Source organism: Leuciscus leuciscus (assembly GCF_965113295.1).
Source record: "Leuciscus leuciscus genome assembly, chromosome: 6".
Taxonomy (NCBI): Eukaryota; Metazoa; Chordata; class Actinopteri; order Cypriniformes; family Leuciscidae; genus Leuciscus; species Leuciscus leuciscus.
Window position 1 is genome coordinate 35350800 of NC_138730.1, and position 19171 is coordinate 35369970.

Genomic DNA, 19171 nt, shown 5'->3' on the forward strand with positions numbered 1-19171 from the left:
CTGTTTAAATAAATACTTAGCATTTTTGCTATAGCAACTTAGCCACACTGTTAGCTCTTATGCTAATGTTATAGTACAGAGTTGAGGTGTCAGTACTTGTTTGTAATGGTGCAAAAAACACAAAATGAACTGTAAAGTGCTAAAATAGCAGTCACTAAATGTTAGCAGCAAAATATTGAATTAGCTAATGTTATCATTGCCTTGTCTGTTAACAAAGAATATGCACACGTGTTGCATACATCACCTGGAAAGCATCACATTTGGTTTCAAACATCATATTTAAGTACAAATGTCTATTAAAGACTTTGAACAGGCATTTTAAAATCAAATATCACAAAAACAATGTTGCTATAACATTCAACAAGGAACATATAGCAACTTGCTGAAAACCATGCACATACTGAATAGATGTTGGTGTACATACAGGTGAGAGTCAAATAAGAGTTAAATTAGCCTCTTCCAGATGTACAAAACAATTGGACACCCTTTAGTGAATCAAAGTTTGAGAAAAAAGTGCCGTATTTAGGGTTGTTATAGACCTCTAAGGATCTTGAGTGGCGAATAGACCAGGTAGTGATAGGCTGTTTGGAACATATATTCTCGAATGCTAAATATTCTCCATGGCAGTGTGTTTGCACTCTTTACTCTTTAAGTCAAACATTTCACTTTTCCTCTCTCGTTACACATCTCCCTTCCAAATATACACACACTGTGCATTCATCCCCACTGGCTAAAAGAATGTACTTTAACACTCATCTGTCTAGCTTGTTTGAGTTGTGCCTGTGATGAATGATATTTATTCTGCTCAGGACCTTGAGGTAGCCACATTTTAGCAGCCATTAATAATGTTGATGGCATGCCCTGGCCACAGAGGGGCTTGTAATCTGCGAATGGGGAGATGTGGTCTAGGGGTCAGTGTGTGTTTTCCAGTGTGTACTTCCAATTCAATCCGCACCCTAGTCTGATACCTTGATCTCACATTGTATGAAGGCTCCTACGGAGTCAGAAAGAGTGAAAGAGCCAGATAGAAGGATCACTGTGGGGTGGTTTTGTTCTGGACAGAGTGCTTAAAGCTTTACTCGCTACCAAAAGGGGGAAAATAGGGGTTTTTCAGCTGTCCTCCCACTCCCTGTCCCAGCTCTTCCTGAAGGGAGGGGGGTAACAAAGAACTGCCTCCCCCCTGCGGTTCTCTTCGGAGGACGTGGGAGTACCTGTGAGAGGCAGCGCTTGGCTCAGCACGGATCTGTGCTTTCAGATCTACAAACCAATTTTCCACAGTTGTGTCATGACATCTGAGTAAATATCTCCATATGGAGACCCAAACACAGGCACACACTCACACAAACACTCAGACCAGAGCGCACAGTCATAGAGCTGAATTATAAGCACAACGAACACTGATGCCACTAGACGTTTGTGTGTTCAGCCAAAACATACACACATGCACACAAACACAGGCCTGGTCTGAGCCCCGTATTTCTACTCAGACCAAGAACCACTTCCATCTCGACTAGAGCTGGCAAGCGGTCGAAAAATTGGAATGTGGTCTGAGGGGAACACACAAACCACAGCAGTGCTGATCCAAAATAAACTCAAATGTGTTACACACACACACAACGGACGTGGAAACACAGAGGCATTATAAATGTACTTTTACAAACCCTGTATTGCAAAAAAAAAAAAAAAAAAAAAAACTACTCATAGATAAACATTTACCTGACAAAATATCTTTCATGTTTTTTTTAGGAAGTATGGTGTACTCAAAGTGCATCTGTGAAGTTGACATGACAGGTCAAACAATGTTAAGCGCTACTTAACATATTATTTTTGAATCTACTTTAAAATATTTTTTTCTAATTATTTTTTAAATATATTTTTAAGAATATATACATGCAGTTTTTATGACAATAAATTGAGAGACTATGTAAAATATTTGTGCATGTTAACTAGTCACACCACAAGATATGAATACCTGGACATACTGTACATACATACATACATTTAAATACAATGAATAAAACAATTTAATAATTAATAGTAATTGCTACTTACCTATGTAATAATTAACACTTGTGACTCTGTGAGATACAGATTATTTTTAAATAATTTTCCACTACTAGCTTTTTTATTTTATTTTATTTTATTTTTTTAAGAAAAGACAAGATGAATAGAAATTGTTTTAGTATTTTAAACTTAAATCTTTTTTAATTTTCTTATTATATTTTTAAGTGGCAGATTTCCCCACTTGTTTTAAACATAATGCTCTCTAAATATATTATTTTATTCATTATTTTTTACAGACATTTTCGACAGTATATATTTCACATGTAACACAATTACAGTTTTACACAAACACACACACACATACATACAGACACCTGATGTGATGTGAAACCCTTTTTATGTTTCTATTGTATTGAGAATGTCACGGCAGATTTAGACTGCTCTTCTCCTCGGCCTGAAATGTGAAGTGAAATTATCATGTTTCTGAGTGTGCTCAAAAGCACATGAGCACGCACACACTATCAACGAGGGAAATTTAGTCTCTCATTTACACGTTTCCCAGACCATTAATCCACTGTAATCTCTCATTTCATTTCAGATGATTGTCATGCGCTCTTGAATACAGGGTGGTCTCTTAGAGTTGTCATCATTCATGACAATGGCTGCACATCTGCGCTGAGCAAACATGAGTTACGAGCAGATTACAATCCCTATTCAAACCCTGCGTAATCTTGGGGTAATCAGCATCAGGCACAGTCCATCCATGTACCCTAAAGCATATCATTAAGGTTTATGGTTTGTGGGTCGGTGCTTATTCAGAGGATGACCTATTGACAAACAGACAGATTGCATGGCAACTACACCACCTTAATGTCATTTCCTGTCTCTGTGCAGAAGGGGTTTGCTGTTCTGCAGGTTTAGCACAAGCCCACTTTGCTATGAAGACAAACATCAGGCAAAAATGAAATAAATGAATTAATGAATTTTTATAGTCAAAATATTATGTACAATAATTATGTAGTATATATATATATATATATATCAGTCTTTTTTGTCCATCAATAAATAAATAAATAGTATTTTCATTTAGCTTGAAACAATGGTCCGTAACATAGGCTTCATTTTCTTGAAGGCATATGCTTTCTTCTTTCTTTCTTTATACATTTACTATTATTATTTTTTTGCATTTCTCATATGTATATATATATATATATACATATATATATATATATATATATATATATACACACACACACACACACACACACACACACACACACACACACACACACACACTTGGATTTAAACTCATAATTAAATTCCATTGAATGGGGATAAAAACAAAACTTTTATGGCAATTTACTTTTTTTGTGCTGAATTAATAAATAAATATGTGTCCATTTTCAGACAAATACAATTTGTAGATTTTTCTTTAGATTTTACAAAGAAATACAACCCGAATGTGTTTTTGTCACATTCAACCAGGCACAGCTTTCTAATGTGCTGGCTTTCAAATAGCCTATAAACACTTCAGCCTGCGAACACACCAGAGAGACATCCTCTATTTATACAGGGCTCTCTGACTGTCTTACTGTCTCTTTCTCTCAGCTTCAGTGACACAAACACATGATCGAGCGGCATCAAAGAATATACATTCTGTCATGGTCTTTTATACACGAACAAAACGTCTTTCCTGCATACATAAGCAATACATACACATACACACACACACACACACACACACACACACACACACACACACACACACACACACACACACACACACACACACACACACACACACACACACACACACACACACACACACACACACAGAGATCTCGAGTTGCCGCCCACACTCTGAGCAGAAGGGGGGAGGAAGTGACAGTTAGCTGTGGAATTCCTGCTGTGTGTCTCTCACTTTGCATGCACTTTTTGTTTCTTTGCCATACACACACAATGATAAACACCCATGGACTCTCACAGAGTGACAGGACCCTCAGTAGTTTCCAGCATGTATTCTGGAGGAGAAAAAGTCAATGTAATGTGGTATACCCTCCCTATGGGCAAACCCACATGGAATCTGAGCCCAGAGAAAACTAACGATTTCAAACGCCTGCCAATCACAAAGTTGCACTGTACATTGTGTTAATTTATAAAATATTTTAGGTTCTTACACAGCATACTTGACTGGCCGATTGCAACCTTCTATGGTTTTTGTATAATGATGACTGAACTGTAAATTCTGATTCTGATTCTGAATTTGACCTTCTAAACTGTTCTACCCATTTATTCCACTCCAGGTCTTCTTTCTGTTCACATACTGTAATATAATAAATTCATCATCAATCAATATTTAATGTCCATTTATATACACAATGCAGTATGTACAGTCAGATGGTCATTAAACGTGAAATATGCCTCTTCTGGACCTCATAAGATCCTGAGGACAGATTCACATAACATTCTTAAAGGGATAGTTCACCCAAAAATGAAAACTCTATCATTATTTACTCACCCTCATGTCTTTCGTTCATCTTCAGAACACAAATGAAGATCTTTTTAATGAAATCTGAGTGCTTTCTGTCCCTCCTTTGACAGCCAACGCAACTACCACTTTCAAGCCCAAGAAAGGTAGTAAAGGCTATACCTCATTAAAGTAATCCATGTGACTCCAGTGGTTAAACCTCAAGTTTATGAAGTGACGCAAATGCTTTGTTTGTGCTAAAAAAAAAGCGGAAAAAAAAGGAAAACATGATTTACCACTTTCTTTACAAAGTATTAATCTCCAACGCGTGAGCACCACGACACATGCTTGTTGTGTTGACGCGAGAGCATACGTTGTTTTGCGTGAACATGCGAAAATAATTTCTTAATATATTTTAAAATGTAATTTATTCCTGTGATTAAAAAAGCTGGATTTTCAGGAGCCATTCAGCAGTTAATGTGACAGTGAAGACTGGAGTAATGATGCTGAAAATTCAGCTTTGCCAACACAGGAAGAAAATTACATTTTAAAATACATTCAAAGAGAAAACAGTTATTTTATATTGTAATAATATTTTACTGTTTTTACTGTTTTACACCAAATAAACGCAACATTTGTGAGCATAAGATACTTCTTTCAAACCATTTAAAAAATCTTAATGTTTAATGCTTAATATTTGAAACAACTCAAATTCACAAAACTTTTTCTGGGGAGGCAATCCTTACTTTAAGAATTTTTGTGAATCTGGCTTGGCCACCCTTTTTTGGTTTATTTTTTTTTAAAGAATTGACCGGCTGACTGTACATTATCCCTTACTATATTTATAATTATGCTTTCAGAGCATAGCACTGCATGTAACACTTTTTACCAAAATTCTGCAGATATTTTCCCCCAAAATCAAGATGAGAAAATGTGGGAAAAGCCCACAAAATACATCCGATCCTGTCCATGGGAAATGTTTCTGTGGGTTAATGTAAATCGGTCATAAATCTACACCAACACAAAGTTATAGCGCATTCACACGCATGCTGAGAGCATTGAGTAATAAAACACAAAGATAGCCAAAGAAATATGTAAACGACCTCCCGGCGCATATCTAATTTATGTATTTCATAATTGCCCACAGAGACACGCCAGTGATGTGAAAATGAAGGGCATTAACCTCAACACACACATTTGGAGGAGGCTAATACATAATCGCATATTTTCTTGGCCTCTCTGACCATCTTCTAACCACTGTTCATTTTTCTGGCTCTTTGGACGAGATGCCCCATTCATCAGATGCACCATCTTCCTCCTCTGTCACTCCTCCCACCGTTAAAAATGTTACGCAATCTTTCCTGAAAGTGTGTAGGTCATCGTGATTTTGCCAAATAAGACATGTTCCTGGATCAACATATTTTAGTGATCCTGGAACAACATTCCTGTCAAATTTTGTCATAAAACCCTATCCTTACCTCTTACGCTAACCGTACCCATAACTTATCCCTAAGATCAGAACAACACTGATGTAGAAGCACCTAACCTTGGTTGAAAGCCTAAACTTGACATAAACTCTAAACTTGTCCCTCAAATCTGATTGTTTGATTGGAATGTTGTTCCAGGATCAACAAAGATGTTGATCCAGGAACATGCGGTGAAATCACATTTACTTCAAATTCATACTGTATTTCCTATAGTGTCCCATTGCTAACATACTGTAGCATTTCTCCCTCTTTCTTTGTCTAACACGCCCCACATGGCTTAGAACCCTTTCTCTCTGGCGGTCTTCTCAGAAGCGTATGTCTGTGATAAAGCTAAAGGTGACATGATAAGCTGTGCAATCATCTAGGTCTGAGGTGCCCTAATCCCTGCCTAAGCCCTGTCATAAATCCATCTGTTATCTGTGTAACTCCTCTGCTCCCGACACCGAAACTGCGCACCCGCGCTGAGAAGGCTCTTGTCAAGATGCATTCTGCCTACAGATACTGCGTTTGTGTGTCAGAGCTGGCACTTTGATTTATTGTGGCGCTCTGGCCCGTGCTCCTCTGGGCCAGCAGTGCTTGTTTGTTTTCTGTTGCACAGGAGGACAGTGTTGAGCAAATGTTAGCATGCTGCACAGAGCGCTAAAGTGTTTGCATAAACAACTCTTCAGTAGCAGCAACACATAAAAGTGTGTGTGCGTTGACGGGTGCATGTCCTTCATTAAAATTCAAAGCGATTCATTTTTTGTCATGATGAGATTTAACGTGATAGTTGCACACACCAAATTACAAATCTGTCATCATTTCCTCACCCTCATGTCGTTCCAAAACCTGTATTTTGAAATAAAAAATCCGTCCATTCAATGAAAGTCAATGGGGTCCAAAAAAACATTGGACCCCAAATGGGCCCTTTTCACGGACTATGATGGAAATCATAGTTATTACTAATCACTAATATTATTAGTTTCAGAGTTTAAAGAGATTCAGAGTTAACACTGTAAAACTAGCAACGTTTTTTACATTTTCAAAAAAAATTAATGTACAATTATAACACTATACTTATACCTTGACATTAAATTACAATCAACAGCAACTGGTTAATGTTGCTGCACGAGTGTTGAGGCAGTGTTAACGGCTGAGGCAGTGACAGCAAATTTTGAAATCTTCTGACCAATGTTATCAATACATCAGATATTTTTCCCTCTTTTTTAAAATCATATAAATTGGAGCAAATGGGAACACAAACTGTAGTTTCCATTCACCTCTATAGAAGTTCACCCAACTATGACAACTTCTGAAAAACCCGGAAAAAGTGAAAAGGGTCTATTGACTTTCATTTTCTAACCCTAAAAAGGATTATCAAACTCTAATAATTAAAGGAAATGAGGAAAGTTGGTTGATTATGACATTGTAACACAAACTATCCGTCAACATCAGCAAAAGTGCACACTGAAGAAACATAGCAGCTGCAAAAGGTAGGCAGAAACTCACGAGCACCCTTATGAAACCTAAAATGACAAATGGGACACCACATGGTCTCACAAACAAGAAGTTCGCCATTTGGGACAGGGCCGTCCAGTTCCGCTTTAGATACACAAACTCGCTCACTCTTCAGTCTTGAAATCCTAATCATTGCAAATGCAGGACTGCAAAAGACTTTTACACTGACACTTTTATAGAGTTAGAACTGTGCTGTCTCTGGCACGGGGCCTTCCTTGCAGGAAGCGGGGCCTTAAATAATCATTCATTCTTTTCGGTGTCCTTTACATCCTTCATAGCTGTCATCTAGCCGGCTTTATTGGACAGAATTTATCACAAACTACAAAAATCACCCCTAGAATGAGAAATATTTGATTACTTTAAAGTTGGAGCGTGGCCCAAATTTGAAAGCAGGGGGGAGGTATATGTAGTGTCACTGACAACGTTATGCCAGCTGTGATATTTATTCTCATATTTATGGCTCTGTGTCCACTCTGTCTGTCCTCTGTGACAAATCTCCTACTTAAGCAGACAGTTTTTTGGCCAAAGTCTTTGAGGTGATTTTAATGTTAAAAGCATTTTCGTTTTTCATGAGATGACAAAACTGAACAAATGCCACCAGGAAATGACTAAAACAGTTTTATTCAGCCTGTAACAAATGGTATCCATGTAAGCAGAATGCAGAACTTTTTCTGAAAACAACAGCAATCGTTTTAGCGATATCCTCATCCTTCAAAGCAAGACAAGGAAAAACAAATACATCTTCATATCCTCTGGCGCCCCCTGAAGGGAAATATTGACATTTCAAATTACTTCAATACAACAAGTGTATAGGGAGTTTAAAATGATATTAGGAAAACGCCTTTTATTAGACTGATTTCTTTTTAAAATTGTAGATGGCCGGCTAGGACACTTGTCAATGTTAAACTTTTTTTTTTTATATCCCCAATGGGGTGGAATTGGGCGTCCATATAAAGTGCTATGGTAAAACATATTTAAGTCATAATTAAGAGATATCATCGAAATTATGAACTAGCTAGGCCTACTAAGATAAAAAAAGGTCGAAATTATGACACTTTAGCTCATATGATGGGATCTCATAATTTACATTTGCGCCATAATTTGAATTCACCAAAGCACCAAAGCATGTTTGTTTTTTAATGTGGCAGAAATGGCCTTCCATACGAAGGTCATTTATATATATATATAAAGTCTAAATGAAATAGATATATATAGATAAATAATATTCTATAAATAATATATATAGAAATATATATATTAATTTTGCTACTGGTCAAATGCATGGATTTTATTACTTAGTCTCAGACCAAGACTTTCAATATATATTTTTTAAACAAAACAAACCTTTTTATTTATTGCATTTAATTAAGTGTTACTTATTTTTTCTTTAAAAAATGTGATTTAAGTGCCTCATAGTTAAAGAACCACCCAACAATTTTTGTCTCAGAGATCCAGACCTAAATCTAAAAGATTAATGGTCTGGCGTCGACTAATGAAAATCGGCAAGCTCGAAGGGCGGCACCAAGCATGCATTTGAAAATCTCACTGCACGCAATTGGATAACACTACGACCAATCACAACAAGTTATCGCTTAGCTACCAGCGGAGCTAACTGGTAGATTAGACTCTTACCATATCCGGTCTGCAAAAAAGCAAAAACGCCCTTCTTCCAAAGGAACGATTCGAGCGCCGTCTTCTGTTCCTCTTTTAGAGAAAAAGCATCATTATTCGACACCAGAGTAACTCGCTGAGCAAATTCAACTTGTGCTCTCGCGAGAACTCTGGATTACCAGGGTAAGATCTTTCTAGGTTCACTGCTAAAGAGAACAAATAAATGATAAGGACAGTTTAAAAAAAAAAAAAAAAAAAAAAAAAAGAGTATGCAGAATCTGCCTTTCTTAAATTGTCAGATATTCTGAATAAACAGCGAAGATAAATGACTGTCTCACCTCTGACCTCAAGGTCAATCTAGGTCAAATACGAACCAGTTATTGTACCTTGTGATTTCACAAGCATTTCCAATCAACGTATGCGAGGCCTGGCCTGAGCGTACTCACTTTGACAGGTGATCTATCTGTCTTCAGGCTTCAGAGGACCCAGGTGTAACATTTACCCCATGAATTTTAATCTCAGCATCAAATATTTATCACCGGAGAGCAATGAATGAGAGAGCTGGTGACCTGACATGTCTTTTGTCGGTTTCTCCTCTCTCCGTCTCTCCAGATTCATCATTTGAGGTATTAATTTGTTAACCTCCCACTGGGTCATTATGAAGGAATCAAAATGAGAGAAGCTTACATCCACCCACGTACGGTAATTATTCAGACTGAGAGCAAACATGTGAAAAGATTGAAGTGCACGAGCAGAAAGTCCCACTCGCTCTGGCAGACGAGAGCAGGCGTACAATATGATTCACGTGTGTTGCAGAGCAGAATGCGGGGGAGAGCGGAGACAGAGACAGAAAGAAAGGTCTCAATAAAAAGAGAAAAGTGGAGATATTGAGAGGGAGAGTAAAGGTGTTGCATCAATGATTAACTCAACTGTGCTGTGCGTACAGATGGAGCCAGACTGCTGTTAACTCAGCGTCAGTTTACACACTAATGCACACCTCAATGTTCAGTGGACATCCACATCATCTTCATTCACATTTATCCCTTCTATAAGTGAACAACTGTTATTGCTTTTATAGTCATGTTAAATATTATCTACCTTCATATAAGCACCACATCTGTATGATGACATAATGTGTTATCCATCTACATCTATCCATCAAATTATCTGTCCATTTGTATCCATCTATCTGCATGTGTGCTTCCATCCATCCATTCAATTATCTATCAAATCGATTAGTCATCCATCCATCCATCCATCCATCCATCCAATTATATGTATGTAGGCTATGTATGTATCTATCCATCTGTCTCTATGTCCTTCCGATTTTTTCCATCTGTATCCAGTATCTGCATGTGTGTTTCCATCCATCCATCCATCAAACCTAATCATCTAGTCAAAGCAAAAATTATTCAGACAACAGATATAATTTTTATATATTTATACTAGTGGGTGCAGGACACTAGTTCATTTATGTAAGTGAGGATAGCAACATAAAGTGAACTGTGACATATTATACCCAAAAATTCTTCACATAGTGGACTACCAGGTAAATTGATAAAACTTTGAGACCAAAAATTATTCAGACACTTTGAGACTATGAGACTACAGTATGTTTTGCTTAAGTGTTTTTTTTCTTTAAATGCTAATGCGATCTTTATACACCACAGACTGAACAAAATTAAGCATTGCTTGTTAATTGGTTGACCTAAATTGGTTTCATCTAATTCTGTACTTAAATTAGACAGCTGACAGCTATTCAACCTAATTAATTTGTAAGACAATCTAACAGAAGGATAGCCAAAACCATTTTTGATAACTCCTGTCATATTTTATTACCATTTTCTAAACTATAGCGAATAAACTATGATAATGTGAGAAATGTTGAAGGTGTCTGAATACATTTTGGTTTGACTGTATGTATGTTTGTATGTATGTGTGTATCTATCCATCCATCTGTCTGTCCGTATGTCTGTCCTTCCAACAATCTGTCCATCTGTATCTATCTGCATGTGTGTTTCTATCCATCCATCCTACTAGTCATCTATGAGTCCATATATTAATCAATACATTTATCTATCCATCTGTCCATAAATCAGTCCATCCATTCATCTTTCTACAGATCCATCTGACAACGCACACATCTTTCTACCCACATACATAACCATCTATCTACCTACTGTACTCAACCATGCATGTCAGTCTGTCTACTCATCTATCCATGAAAACTTCTCACTAAATAAAGAATACTCACAAAGAAAATCACGTTTTCATGGTGTTGAGAGTGCAGTTCAGGAATGTATGATAAAAAAATAAATAAAATAAAAAAACCTCTTGAAAGCCACAGGGTTGCTTAGATATTAAGCCTGGTTGCAATTTCCTGGATATACAGGATAAATGATTTATCAGCCGACAGAAAAATAACTTGCTCACAACAGACAGCTTGCACCTTGCATGAGATGTTTTCTAAAATTATACATACCATGTCTCACAAATGTATCACAGATATGCAGCATTAAGATTCACAGAATGCAGATTCACATGACAAAACCTCTATATATTTCACAATTAATAGTGTGTTACACTCAAAGGCACACATACAAGCAAGATGAAGAAAATATATGATCTTTGCATTAACTCTCCCCGTTGATGTTTAGATTCCCGTATTGAGATGTTTTCTAGGTCACGGAAGCTGTGCATGTTAATTTGTTCTTTTGCTCAGAGGGGAAAATTCTCACCACTAAATGGGTCATGGTAAAGGAGAGGTTAGCTAATCCTCACATTGCATAATAAACAACTTCCCCTGTAAACACATTTGGTAGCTCAAGATAAGGCGCAAATTGATGTCTTCAATTTCAAATTGTCTAAATCATACATGTAATCATGTAATACCATCAGATAAAATAAATACTCTCAAAGAACAAAAGATTCAAAATAGATGACGAGATAACATGCATTTCATTGTTAGCCATAAAGGGGATGTAAAATGAACAGAATAGAATAGAATAGAATAGATTAGAATATAAACTATGTGTTTTTTTCCCCCCTAGATATTCTGTATTACTCACAAGATGTTAATTAGCATCATCAGTCACAACAAATTCAATCATACTGTAAAATGTATTTCAAAAACTAGCATTTGCACAGCAGCTTCTCACATGGGACATGCGTAATTGCTCAAGATACCAAGTCTCAGATCACTCTGCACATCTGTGGTTGGGACTTGCTTTGTAAGCAATGTAATATCGGCATTATTGGCTTTCCTGTCCTCATTTTCCGTGGTTGCCGTCCCCATTTTGGAGCCTGTATCTGATTTGTGATTCTACAATACACATGCAGATCTTATCACTCACAAATATATAAGGCCCTGCACTGCCATAGCAAACATCTCTGTCTGAAATGCGTTTCATAATGTCTCTGGTCAGCATCACTCTCATCAGCAGCATTCTTCTGAGCCTGTTTCCTCACACTCCAGCAGCATGTAAGTTTCTTATGGATACAAATGAGGTCTTACTGCATTTTTGCTTTGTTTTTTTTGTTTGTTTTTTTGCATTGCTGTGGATTCAGCTGATTTTTCTGATGCATTTTAATAGGGATTATGTAAGAAACGGACCTACTTTATGTGGGTTTATGACTATGACTGTAAGTAAGATGCTTTATGTCACGTCAGATGGGCCGCTGAACTATGCCTGCTGTGTGAAATACACTCGAAATCCTCTGCCCTTCGGTGTGATCAAGGGCTTCATCGAGCAGAGCTCCCGCGAGGTGTGTCGCATAGATGCCATCATGTGAGTCACTGTGATCTGATCTCAGAGATGAGTCAGGGTTCACCCACTTACCCACACAATGTGGTTACACCAAAAATAGGTGTTCATTTAACCATACATTTAAATATGAGGGAACACAGCCGATACAAAAAAACCCAAAAAAACCCAGCATTAACACAGGACATACAGTCTGATACACTGAAAAATCTGACTTTATTTAATAATAAAAAATATATTTTAAAGATGTTAAAAGTGGGTGTTATTATAACGTATTATATTATAAATTATAATGTAAAATGAGAAAAATATACACTACCGTAAAAGTTTGAGGTCTGTAAGAGTTTTCATTAACGCTCACCAAGGCTGCAATTATTTGATTAAAAATCAGTAAAAAATATATATATTCTGAAATATATATATTCTGAAATATTATTACAATTTAAAATAGTTTTCTGTAATGGCAGATCAGATTTTACAGCATCATTACTCAAGTCTTCAGTGCTATCCTTCAGAACTCATTCTAATATGCTGATTTGATGTATGTTGAAGACTGCTTAATATTTTTGGAGAAAATTGGAGAAACTTTTTTTAAGATTCATTTAAGATTCATTCATTCATTTTAGTACATAAATGTCTTACTATCACTTTTGATAAATGTAATGTGGTAGTGTATATATTATTGAGATTCAGCATTATTTCTAGGTCACTAATTTTATACAAAATAATTTGTAAAATAAGACGTTCTTGCTTCCGTTCAAGCAAGATGCTCTTTGAGTCTTTCTCAAATCATGCTGGAGTTTTACACAAACTTGTTGCAGAGTACATGCGGCTCAGGTGCTGCTGCCATCAACACAATGGCAGTTTGAAAGGATAATGAATTTTTTTTTTTTTTTTTTTTTTTTTTTTTGGTGGTGGTTGAGGAGATCCCCCCTTCCATGTAAAGCGAAAAGTGCTATATAAATGTAACAATTTAGTATTATTTGAATTTTTTAATCAACTTTTCACTCAATTTATGTTGATGATATATTTGAAAAATATTTCTAATTAAAATCTACGAATAAACATTAAATGTACTATTTAATACACAATTGTTCAAAAGTTTGAAAGTCTCTTAATCACACAAAATCTTAATTTACGTTATAAAAAAAATCAGTGATAATGTGAAAAATTATCCATTTAAAATTAAGCCATTACTCCAGTCTTCAATGCCACATGATCCTTCACACATCATTATAATATGCAAATTTGGTGCTCAAGAATTTTTTTTATTAGGAATGTTGAAAACATTTTTGCTGCTTTTACATTTTTGAGGAAATCATGATACATTCAGTATATTTTGATAAAGTTACAAATGACTTGAATTAGAAATATTTTGTAACATTTAAAATGTCTTTACTGTCAAGTTTTAATCAATTTAATGAACTCGCTAAATAAATTTTTTTTTTAAATACTATCCCATACTTTTGAAAAGTAGTGTACAATGTATAAATTGAGTTGAAGGCAGCTTATAAAAAAGCTGAAATTGCATAAATTATTTAGATGAGTTGAGTAATGTAAACATATATGTAGCCATGACTTGCAGCACCTTCAGAAGAAAATAAAACAGTTGTGCCATCATTGGTCTGCAAAAATCTAATTTCTTAATCTTTCTCTTAAAGTTTCTTCACCAAGAACAACAAGAAGGTGTGTGCGAGCGTTGAGGATCAGTGGGTGAAAGCAGCGCTGGCACGTCTGAGGTAAGGAGTGTGTGACATTTAAAACAAGTCACCTCATATTTGTGGCAAATGTACCATTGCAACATTCAAGGTAACATTTGCGATTACTGAGCAGTAAATAGTGTCACAGACTCTTATTGATTTGTTATTTTATGGTGGCCAAAATAACACTGACTTGAATTTATATTTTCTTTATAGGTCCAAATTAGCTAAATTGACAGACAACAGATCTCAGCGCCTCACCACTGTTGGACCGAAGAATACAAATCCCAGAACCACCACCCACAGCCCATAAAGCGTTTGCAGATAAATAAGCATTAAACAAGAATGTGACGGCAGATTCTTTTAATTACAGATGATTATCCTCATACATCATACTTTGACTTCTATTCTGACTAGTCGTCCTTAACAATGAAACTCTTGTTTTCTACATAACTATATTTTTGTACTCACTTTTGTATCACACAGAATGTATAATTCAGTCTGAGGTGCTGTACAGATGTGTCTTAAACAGCAATACTGAAAAAAGCATTAAAAAAAAACTGAAGTAAAAAATCTATGTACGATACTTGAAAAACAAAACCCAGTGAGAGTTAACCGAACACAGATGACAGCCATTATTCTACAAAACAATCATTGTAGTTTAGAATAAACCATAGCACATCTGTTTAAAGGGATGAGTTTTTGATACATCAGAGCACAATGTCAAAATCTCATCTCTGTCCTCGTCAATCCCAGCAGGCGTGGGTACAGGTGACCCAATTTTCATATTGTTCATCAGCTAAAAGAGAGAGACAACGAGTGAAAATTAAGCTATATGAAACAAACAACTGCTAAATACTTCTTATCTGCACTTAGTAGGTTAAGACAAACGGACATAGATATTAAAGAATTCTGCAAAAGTTGTCGTTTAAGGTATTTTTTATAACCTGAAGATACTCCTCAAAGTTGATGGCGTCATAATGATGAGTGTCTACAGAGTCAAACATTGCTCTGGGCTGCTCAGGAGAAGAGTCATCCTGAAAGAAGTCAAGCAGCTCATTGCTGTCCCAGAGTTCATGTTGGGACAGTAAACGGGGGAAAAAACAAGAGTGTGAGAGATTATTAATACTTATTTTATTCAAATAATCTGATCTATTAGTGACTTGTGTGGAATGGAATCTTGTGATGTTAGAGAGTGCTGCCACCTAGAGCTGAAATAGTTTTTGTTAGAATTAAAAAGATATCTGTCTGGGTTTAGCTTTGCAAAATGCATGGGAACTGAAAGTAAGTGTTCACTTACAGGATACAGTAGTGGAGAAGATACTTATAATTATTGACAAAAAACTCAAAATGAAATCTAAGGTTCAAGATGTCTTCAGAAGTCCACTGGGGGTATTTCTCCTTCAATTTCTCAACCACTTCACTCCAGTTGCGTCTATACACTGAAAAACATGTGAATCATCGACATTATGCCTGTACCTATGGACACTGACAGGGGATTCAAGACATAGCCTACTTCTGCTCTTTCTGCATTGGCTGCAAAACATAAAGTGTTAGGCAAACTTCTAAATGTCTTATGTTTCAGAAATTGCGATAGGCCAACTTATACCATTAAACATGTCCTCTTCCATTTTGGAGCGAGCATTCTGCCGATACATGTTTTCACAAAAGTCCAAATTATCTGCATGGAATTCTGCAAAAACATTATCTTCTTCCTCAGCTGCAATACACAGATCGAAAACATCAACGTACAAGTCATGAAATGCCATAGGCTATTCTGCTGCAGTATCCTACCCAAAAGCAAAACCACACAAGTCACCCAGCTTAAACAAAGGTAAAGTTCATCCAAAATTAAAATCATCCCATGATTTACTCACCCTCAACTCAAACCATCCTAGGTGTACTGTATGACTTTCCTAGGAAGGCTTGAGGGTGAGTAAATCATGGGATACTTTTTATTTTTGGCGAACTTACCATTTAAATAATGTGCCATCCTACATAGCTTGATTTAGCCAGTCAGTTTAAATCAAATAAACAAAATAAATATCTGTTACTCAACAGTTCTGCTCTAGCTTTACACTAAACTGGTGTAGGCTAACGTTAACTGTTGTTGTCTGTTGAGATTATGATCAATTTCATGTAATTTACAAATAAGAACAACCAGCCCTGGTCTCCTCAATAGGATTTTGAACTCAACTGTAAATTCAGTCACTGACCTTTTTTGAGCTTAGACTCGGGAAGATCGAATATGAAAGGCGGTCGAGCCAAAGGAATAGAAATAAATGAGCCCATTTCTAACTGTTTGTGGAAAGTCTGTCAGAAATTAAGTGTTGTTTGTTTGATTAGCCAAAATAAAACAGTGAAAGAAGACGAAGCAACGTGTCTGGAGTCAAATACTGCTTGCGCACTTCAAATACGTGACCACTGCCCACGTGACGCGAAGGACGTTATATACGTAGATCGTATAAAGCAGAGACCGTTACCTGGCTTCAGAAAACATCCTTATGATTATGAATTAAACCAGATATAATAAAATGATTTTCCTTTAATCCCACATAACCATAATAACCACATAAAACACATTCAGAAAAGGACGCATCTCACATATGTCAGAGCTCAGTGGCAAACACAGAATAGGCCTATACATTTCCAAAAATAAAAACAAACACTGACGTTATATGGTATGGTCACCTTGCATTCTAATTACCGTACCCCGCAGAATAATTGCACCTACGTGATAGTTCAATTAACCAGCAGCAAGGACCAGAGAGCAAAAGCAAAGTGAAAGCAACACGCATTTAAAAATAGGCTCCAGAAGAATGTAATCAGTCATGATGAATTACATGAAACCGATCACTTACTTAACTCCTCCAGACGGGGCGTATTCCGGTGACGCTGAACTATAGTCGTTTCCAAGAAGAGATGGCGTTCATCTGGCTTCACGAGTCACGACAGACATGGTGAGTATTGATATGAAAACATCAATTGATGTAGTAAAAATACGAGCGGGATTCAATTATTATGTAAATAGAAGACTTGAGATTGTTAAAACAGATTGTTATCTCCATTTAAACAAGGCTGCTCTGAGTCTGACTGAGTCTGGTTATGCCAACAATCAGCTGATTGCTAGGGTTGATTCACGAGCCGTTTTATTTCAGGCCTAAAAAAGAAATTGTCAAATCAGAACACTGAATGTCAATTTAGTCTTAAAGATATCTATTAATATTTTTACTTTATTTTTATTACTATATTATTATTAAAATGATGTGCTGCAATAACCCTATATAAATGCATTTTATTGTGATGCCAATAGCTGAATTTTCATATCATAACCGGTTTTCAGTGTCACATGATCCTTCAGAAATCATTTTAATATGCTGATTTGGTCAAGAAATATGTTTTTATGATCATTAGTGTTGAAAACAGTTATGCTGCTTAATAATTTTGTGGTAGTCATAATACATTATTTGCTCAGGATTTTTTGATGAATGGAAAGGTGGACTGGAATGGACATCTATTTGAAATGTAATTTTTACTGTTACTTTTGATCAATAGAGTGCCCTTTTTCAGTGGCGCTGGTTCTGGAACTTTTTTTCCCATAGGGATTTTGAAAATGTCTTTGTTAAAAAATGATAAGCCATGAACCAAGCCAATTTGCTATGAGGTGAAACTCAAAACTCAAAACTTTGATTTGAGACACACACACACACACACACACACACACACACACACACACACACACACACACACACACACACACACACACACACACACACACACACACACACACACAAACGGACAAAGATAGAAGACTGTGCTATCTTTAGTGATGGAAATAACTACAATCCCATGAAACATTGCAGACAGCATATCATTATATTATATATAAAATAATCTGTTCATCATATAAAGCGATCGTGTCTCTTCAGATAATTTAGACTAAACTACTTAATTTGTATGGATTAGCTTTACAATCTCTTTATGAACTTTTTGAAACGGCAAAGTGTCGGACAGAAAGCTCTCAGATTTCATCAAAAATATCTTAATTTGTGTTTCAAAGATAAACAAAAGTCTTATGGATTTGGAACAATATGAGGGCGAGTAATTAATGACAGAATTTTCATTTTTGGGTGAATTATCCCTTTACAGTAAGAGTCCACTCTGCCATGAATGAACAATGAGAGTTTTTGTATACACTTTCGAGTTTCCATTTACTCCAGTACAGATAATATTGCAATATCGCTATGACAAATCAAAATAAGATACTTCATAGTGGATCCTCAACAATGTCTAGTATTTGACCCATTAAGTAATGCAATGCATGCCAAAAAAAATACTTTAGGTTATCTTCTTTATTTGAGCACATTGCTTTTTTAACAGATTTGTGTTAAATCTAAAACTTTCAATTTCATGGCATAACTATCTATTTTAATAGATAAGAATCAAAGGTTTGTCAGTTCATACTGTATAATAAATAGCTTTCATTAGTCATCAAGTTATTACAGCTCAAAATTCTTGGAAAACCAACTAAATATTGATGAATAGGCTACATCAATTTTATACAATGATAAATTACATTGCAATAAATAAAACCCTATAGCCTACTTTAAAATTAATACAATATATTTTTGCTATCTGAGC

The 19171-nt window shown here is 36.0% G+C and overlaps 2 protein-coding genes and 1 long non-coding RNA gene across 3 annotated transcripts in view; 1 reads left to right on the forward strand and 2 right to left on the reverse strand.

Annotated features, from left to right (window-relative positions):
• LOC309501586 overlaps positions 1 to 19171 on the reverse strand; it is a 460649-nt gene that overhangs the window by 108463 nt on the left and 333015 nt on the right. The window lies entirely within an intron of this gene.
• ccl20l (C-C motif chemokine ligand 20-like) lies at positions 12388 to 15103 on the forward strand. The gene is made up of 4 exons (XM_082173731.1): positions 12388 to 12547; positions 12737 to 12854; positions 14492 to 14569; positions 14747 to 15103. Exons 1-4 carry the CDS (start codon positions 12466 to 12468, stop codon positions 14841 to 14843), a joined length of 375 nt encoding a protein of 124 aa, XP_082029857.1. The 5' UTR covers positions 12388 to 12465; the 3' UTR covers positions 14844 to 15103.
• On the reverse strand, positions 15176 to 16314 carry LOC309500498 (uncharacterized protein). Its single transcript, XM_082172106.1, has 4 exons — positions 16140 to 16314; positions 15836 to 15972; positions 15478 to 15735; positions 15176 to 15329 (listed from the first exon to the last, which is right to left on the reverse strand). Exons 1-4 carry the CDS (start codon positions 16297 to 16299, stop codon positions 15192 to 15194), a joined length of 693 nt encoding a protein of 230 aa, XP_082028232.1. The 5' UTR covers positions 16300 to 16314; the 3' UTR covers positions 15176 to 15191.

Bases quoted from the DNA above. Each gene is read 5' to 3' on its own strand.
- LOC309500498 (XM_082172106.1), bottom strand. From the start codon at position 16,299: ATGGCATTTCATGACTTGTACGTTGATGTTTTCGATCTGTGTATTGCA. The intron at 15,973-16,139 runs GTATAAGTTGGC...CATGTTTTTCAG, and splicing joins GGAAGAGGACATGTTTAATG to TGTATAGACGCAACTGGAGT. The intron at 15,330-15,477 runs GTTATAAAAAAT...TCTCTCTTTTAG, and splicing joins ACTTTGAGGAGTATCTTCAG to CTGATGAACAATATGAAAAT.
- ccl20l (XM_082173731.1), top strand. From the start codon at position 12,466: ATGCGTTTCATAATGTCTCTGGTCAGCATCACTCTCATCAGCAGCATT. The intron at 12,548-12,736 runs GTAAGTTTCTTA...ATGTCACGTCAG, and splicing joins TCCTCACACTCCAGCAGCAT to ATGGGCCGCTGAACTATGCC. The intron at 14,570-14,746 runs GTAAGGAGTGTG...TTTTCTTTATAG, and splicing joins GCAGCGCTGGCACGTCTGAG to GTCCAAATTAGCTAAATTGA.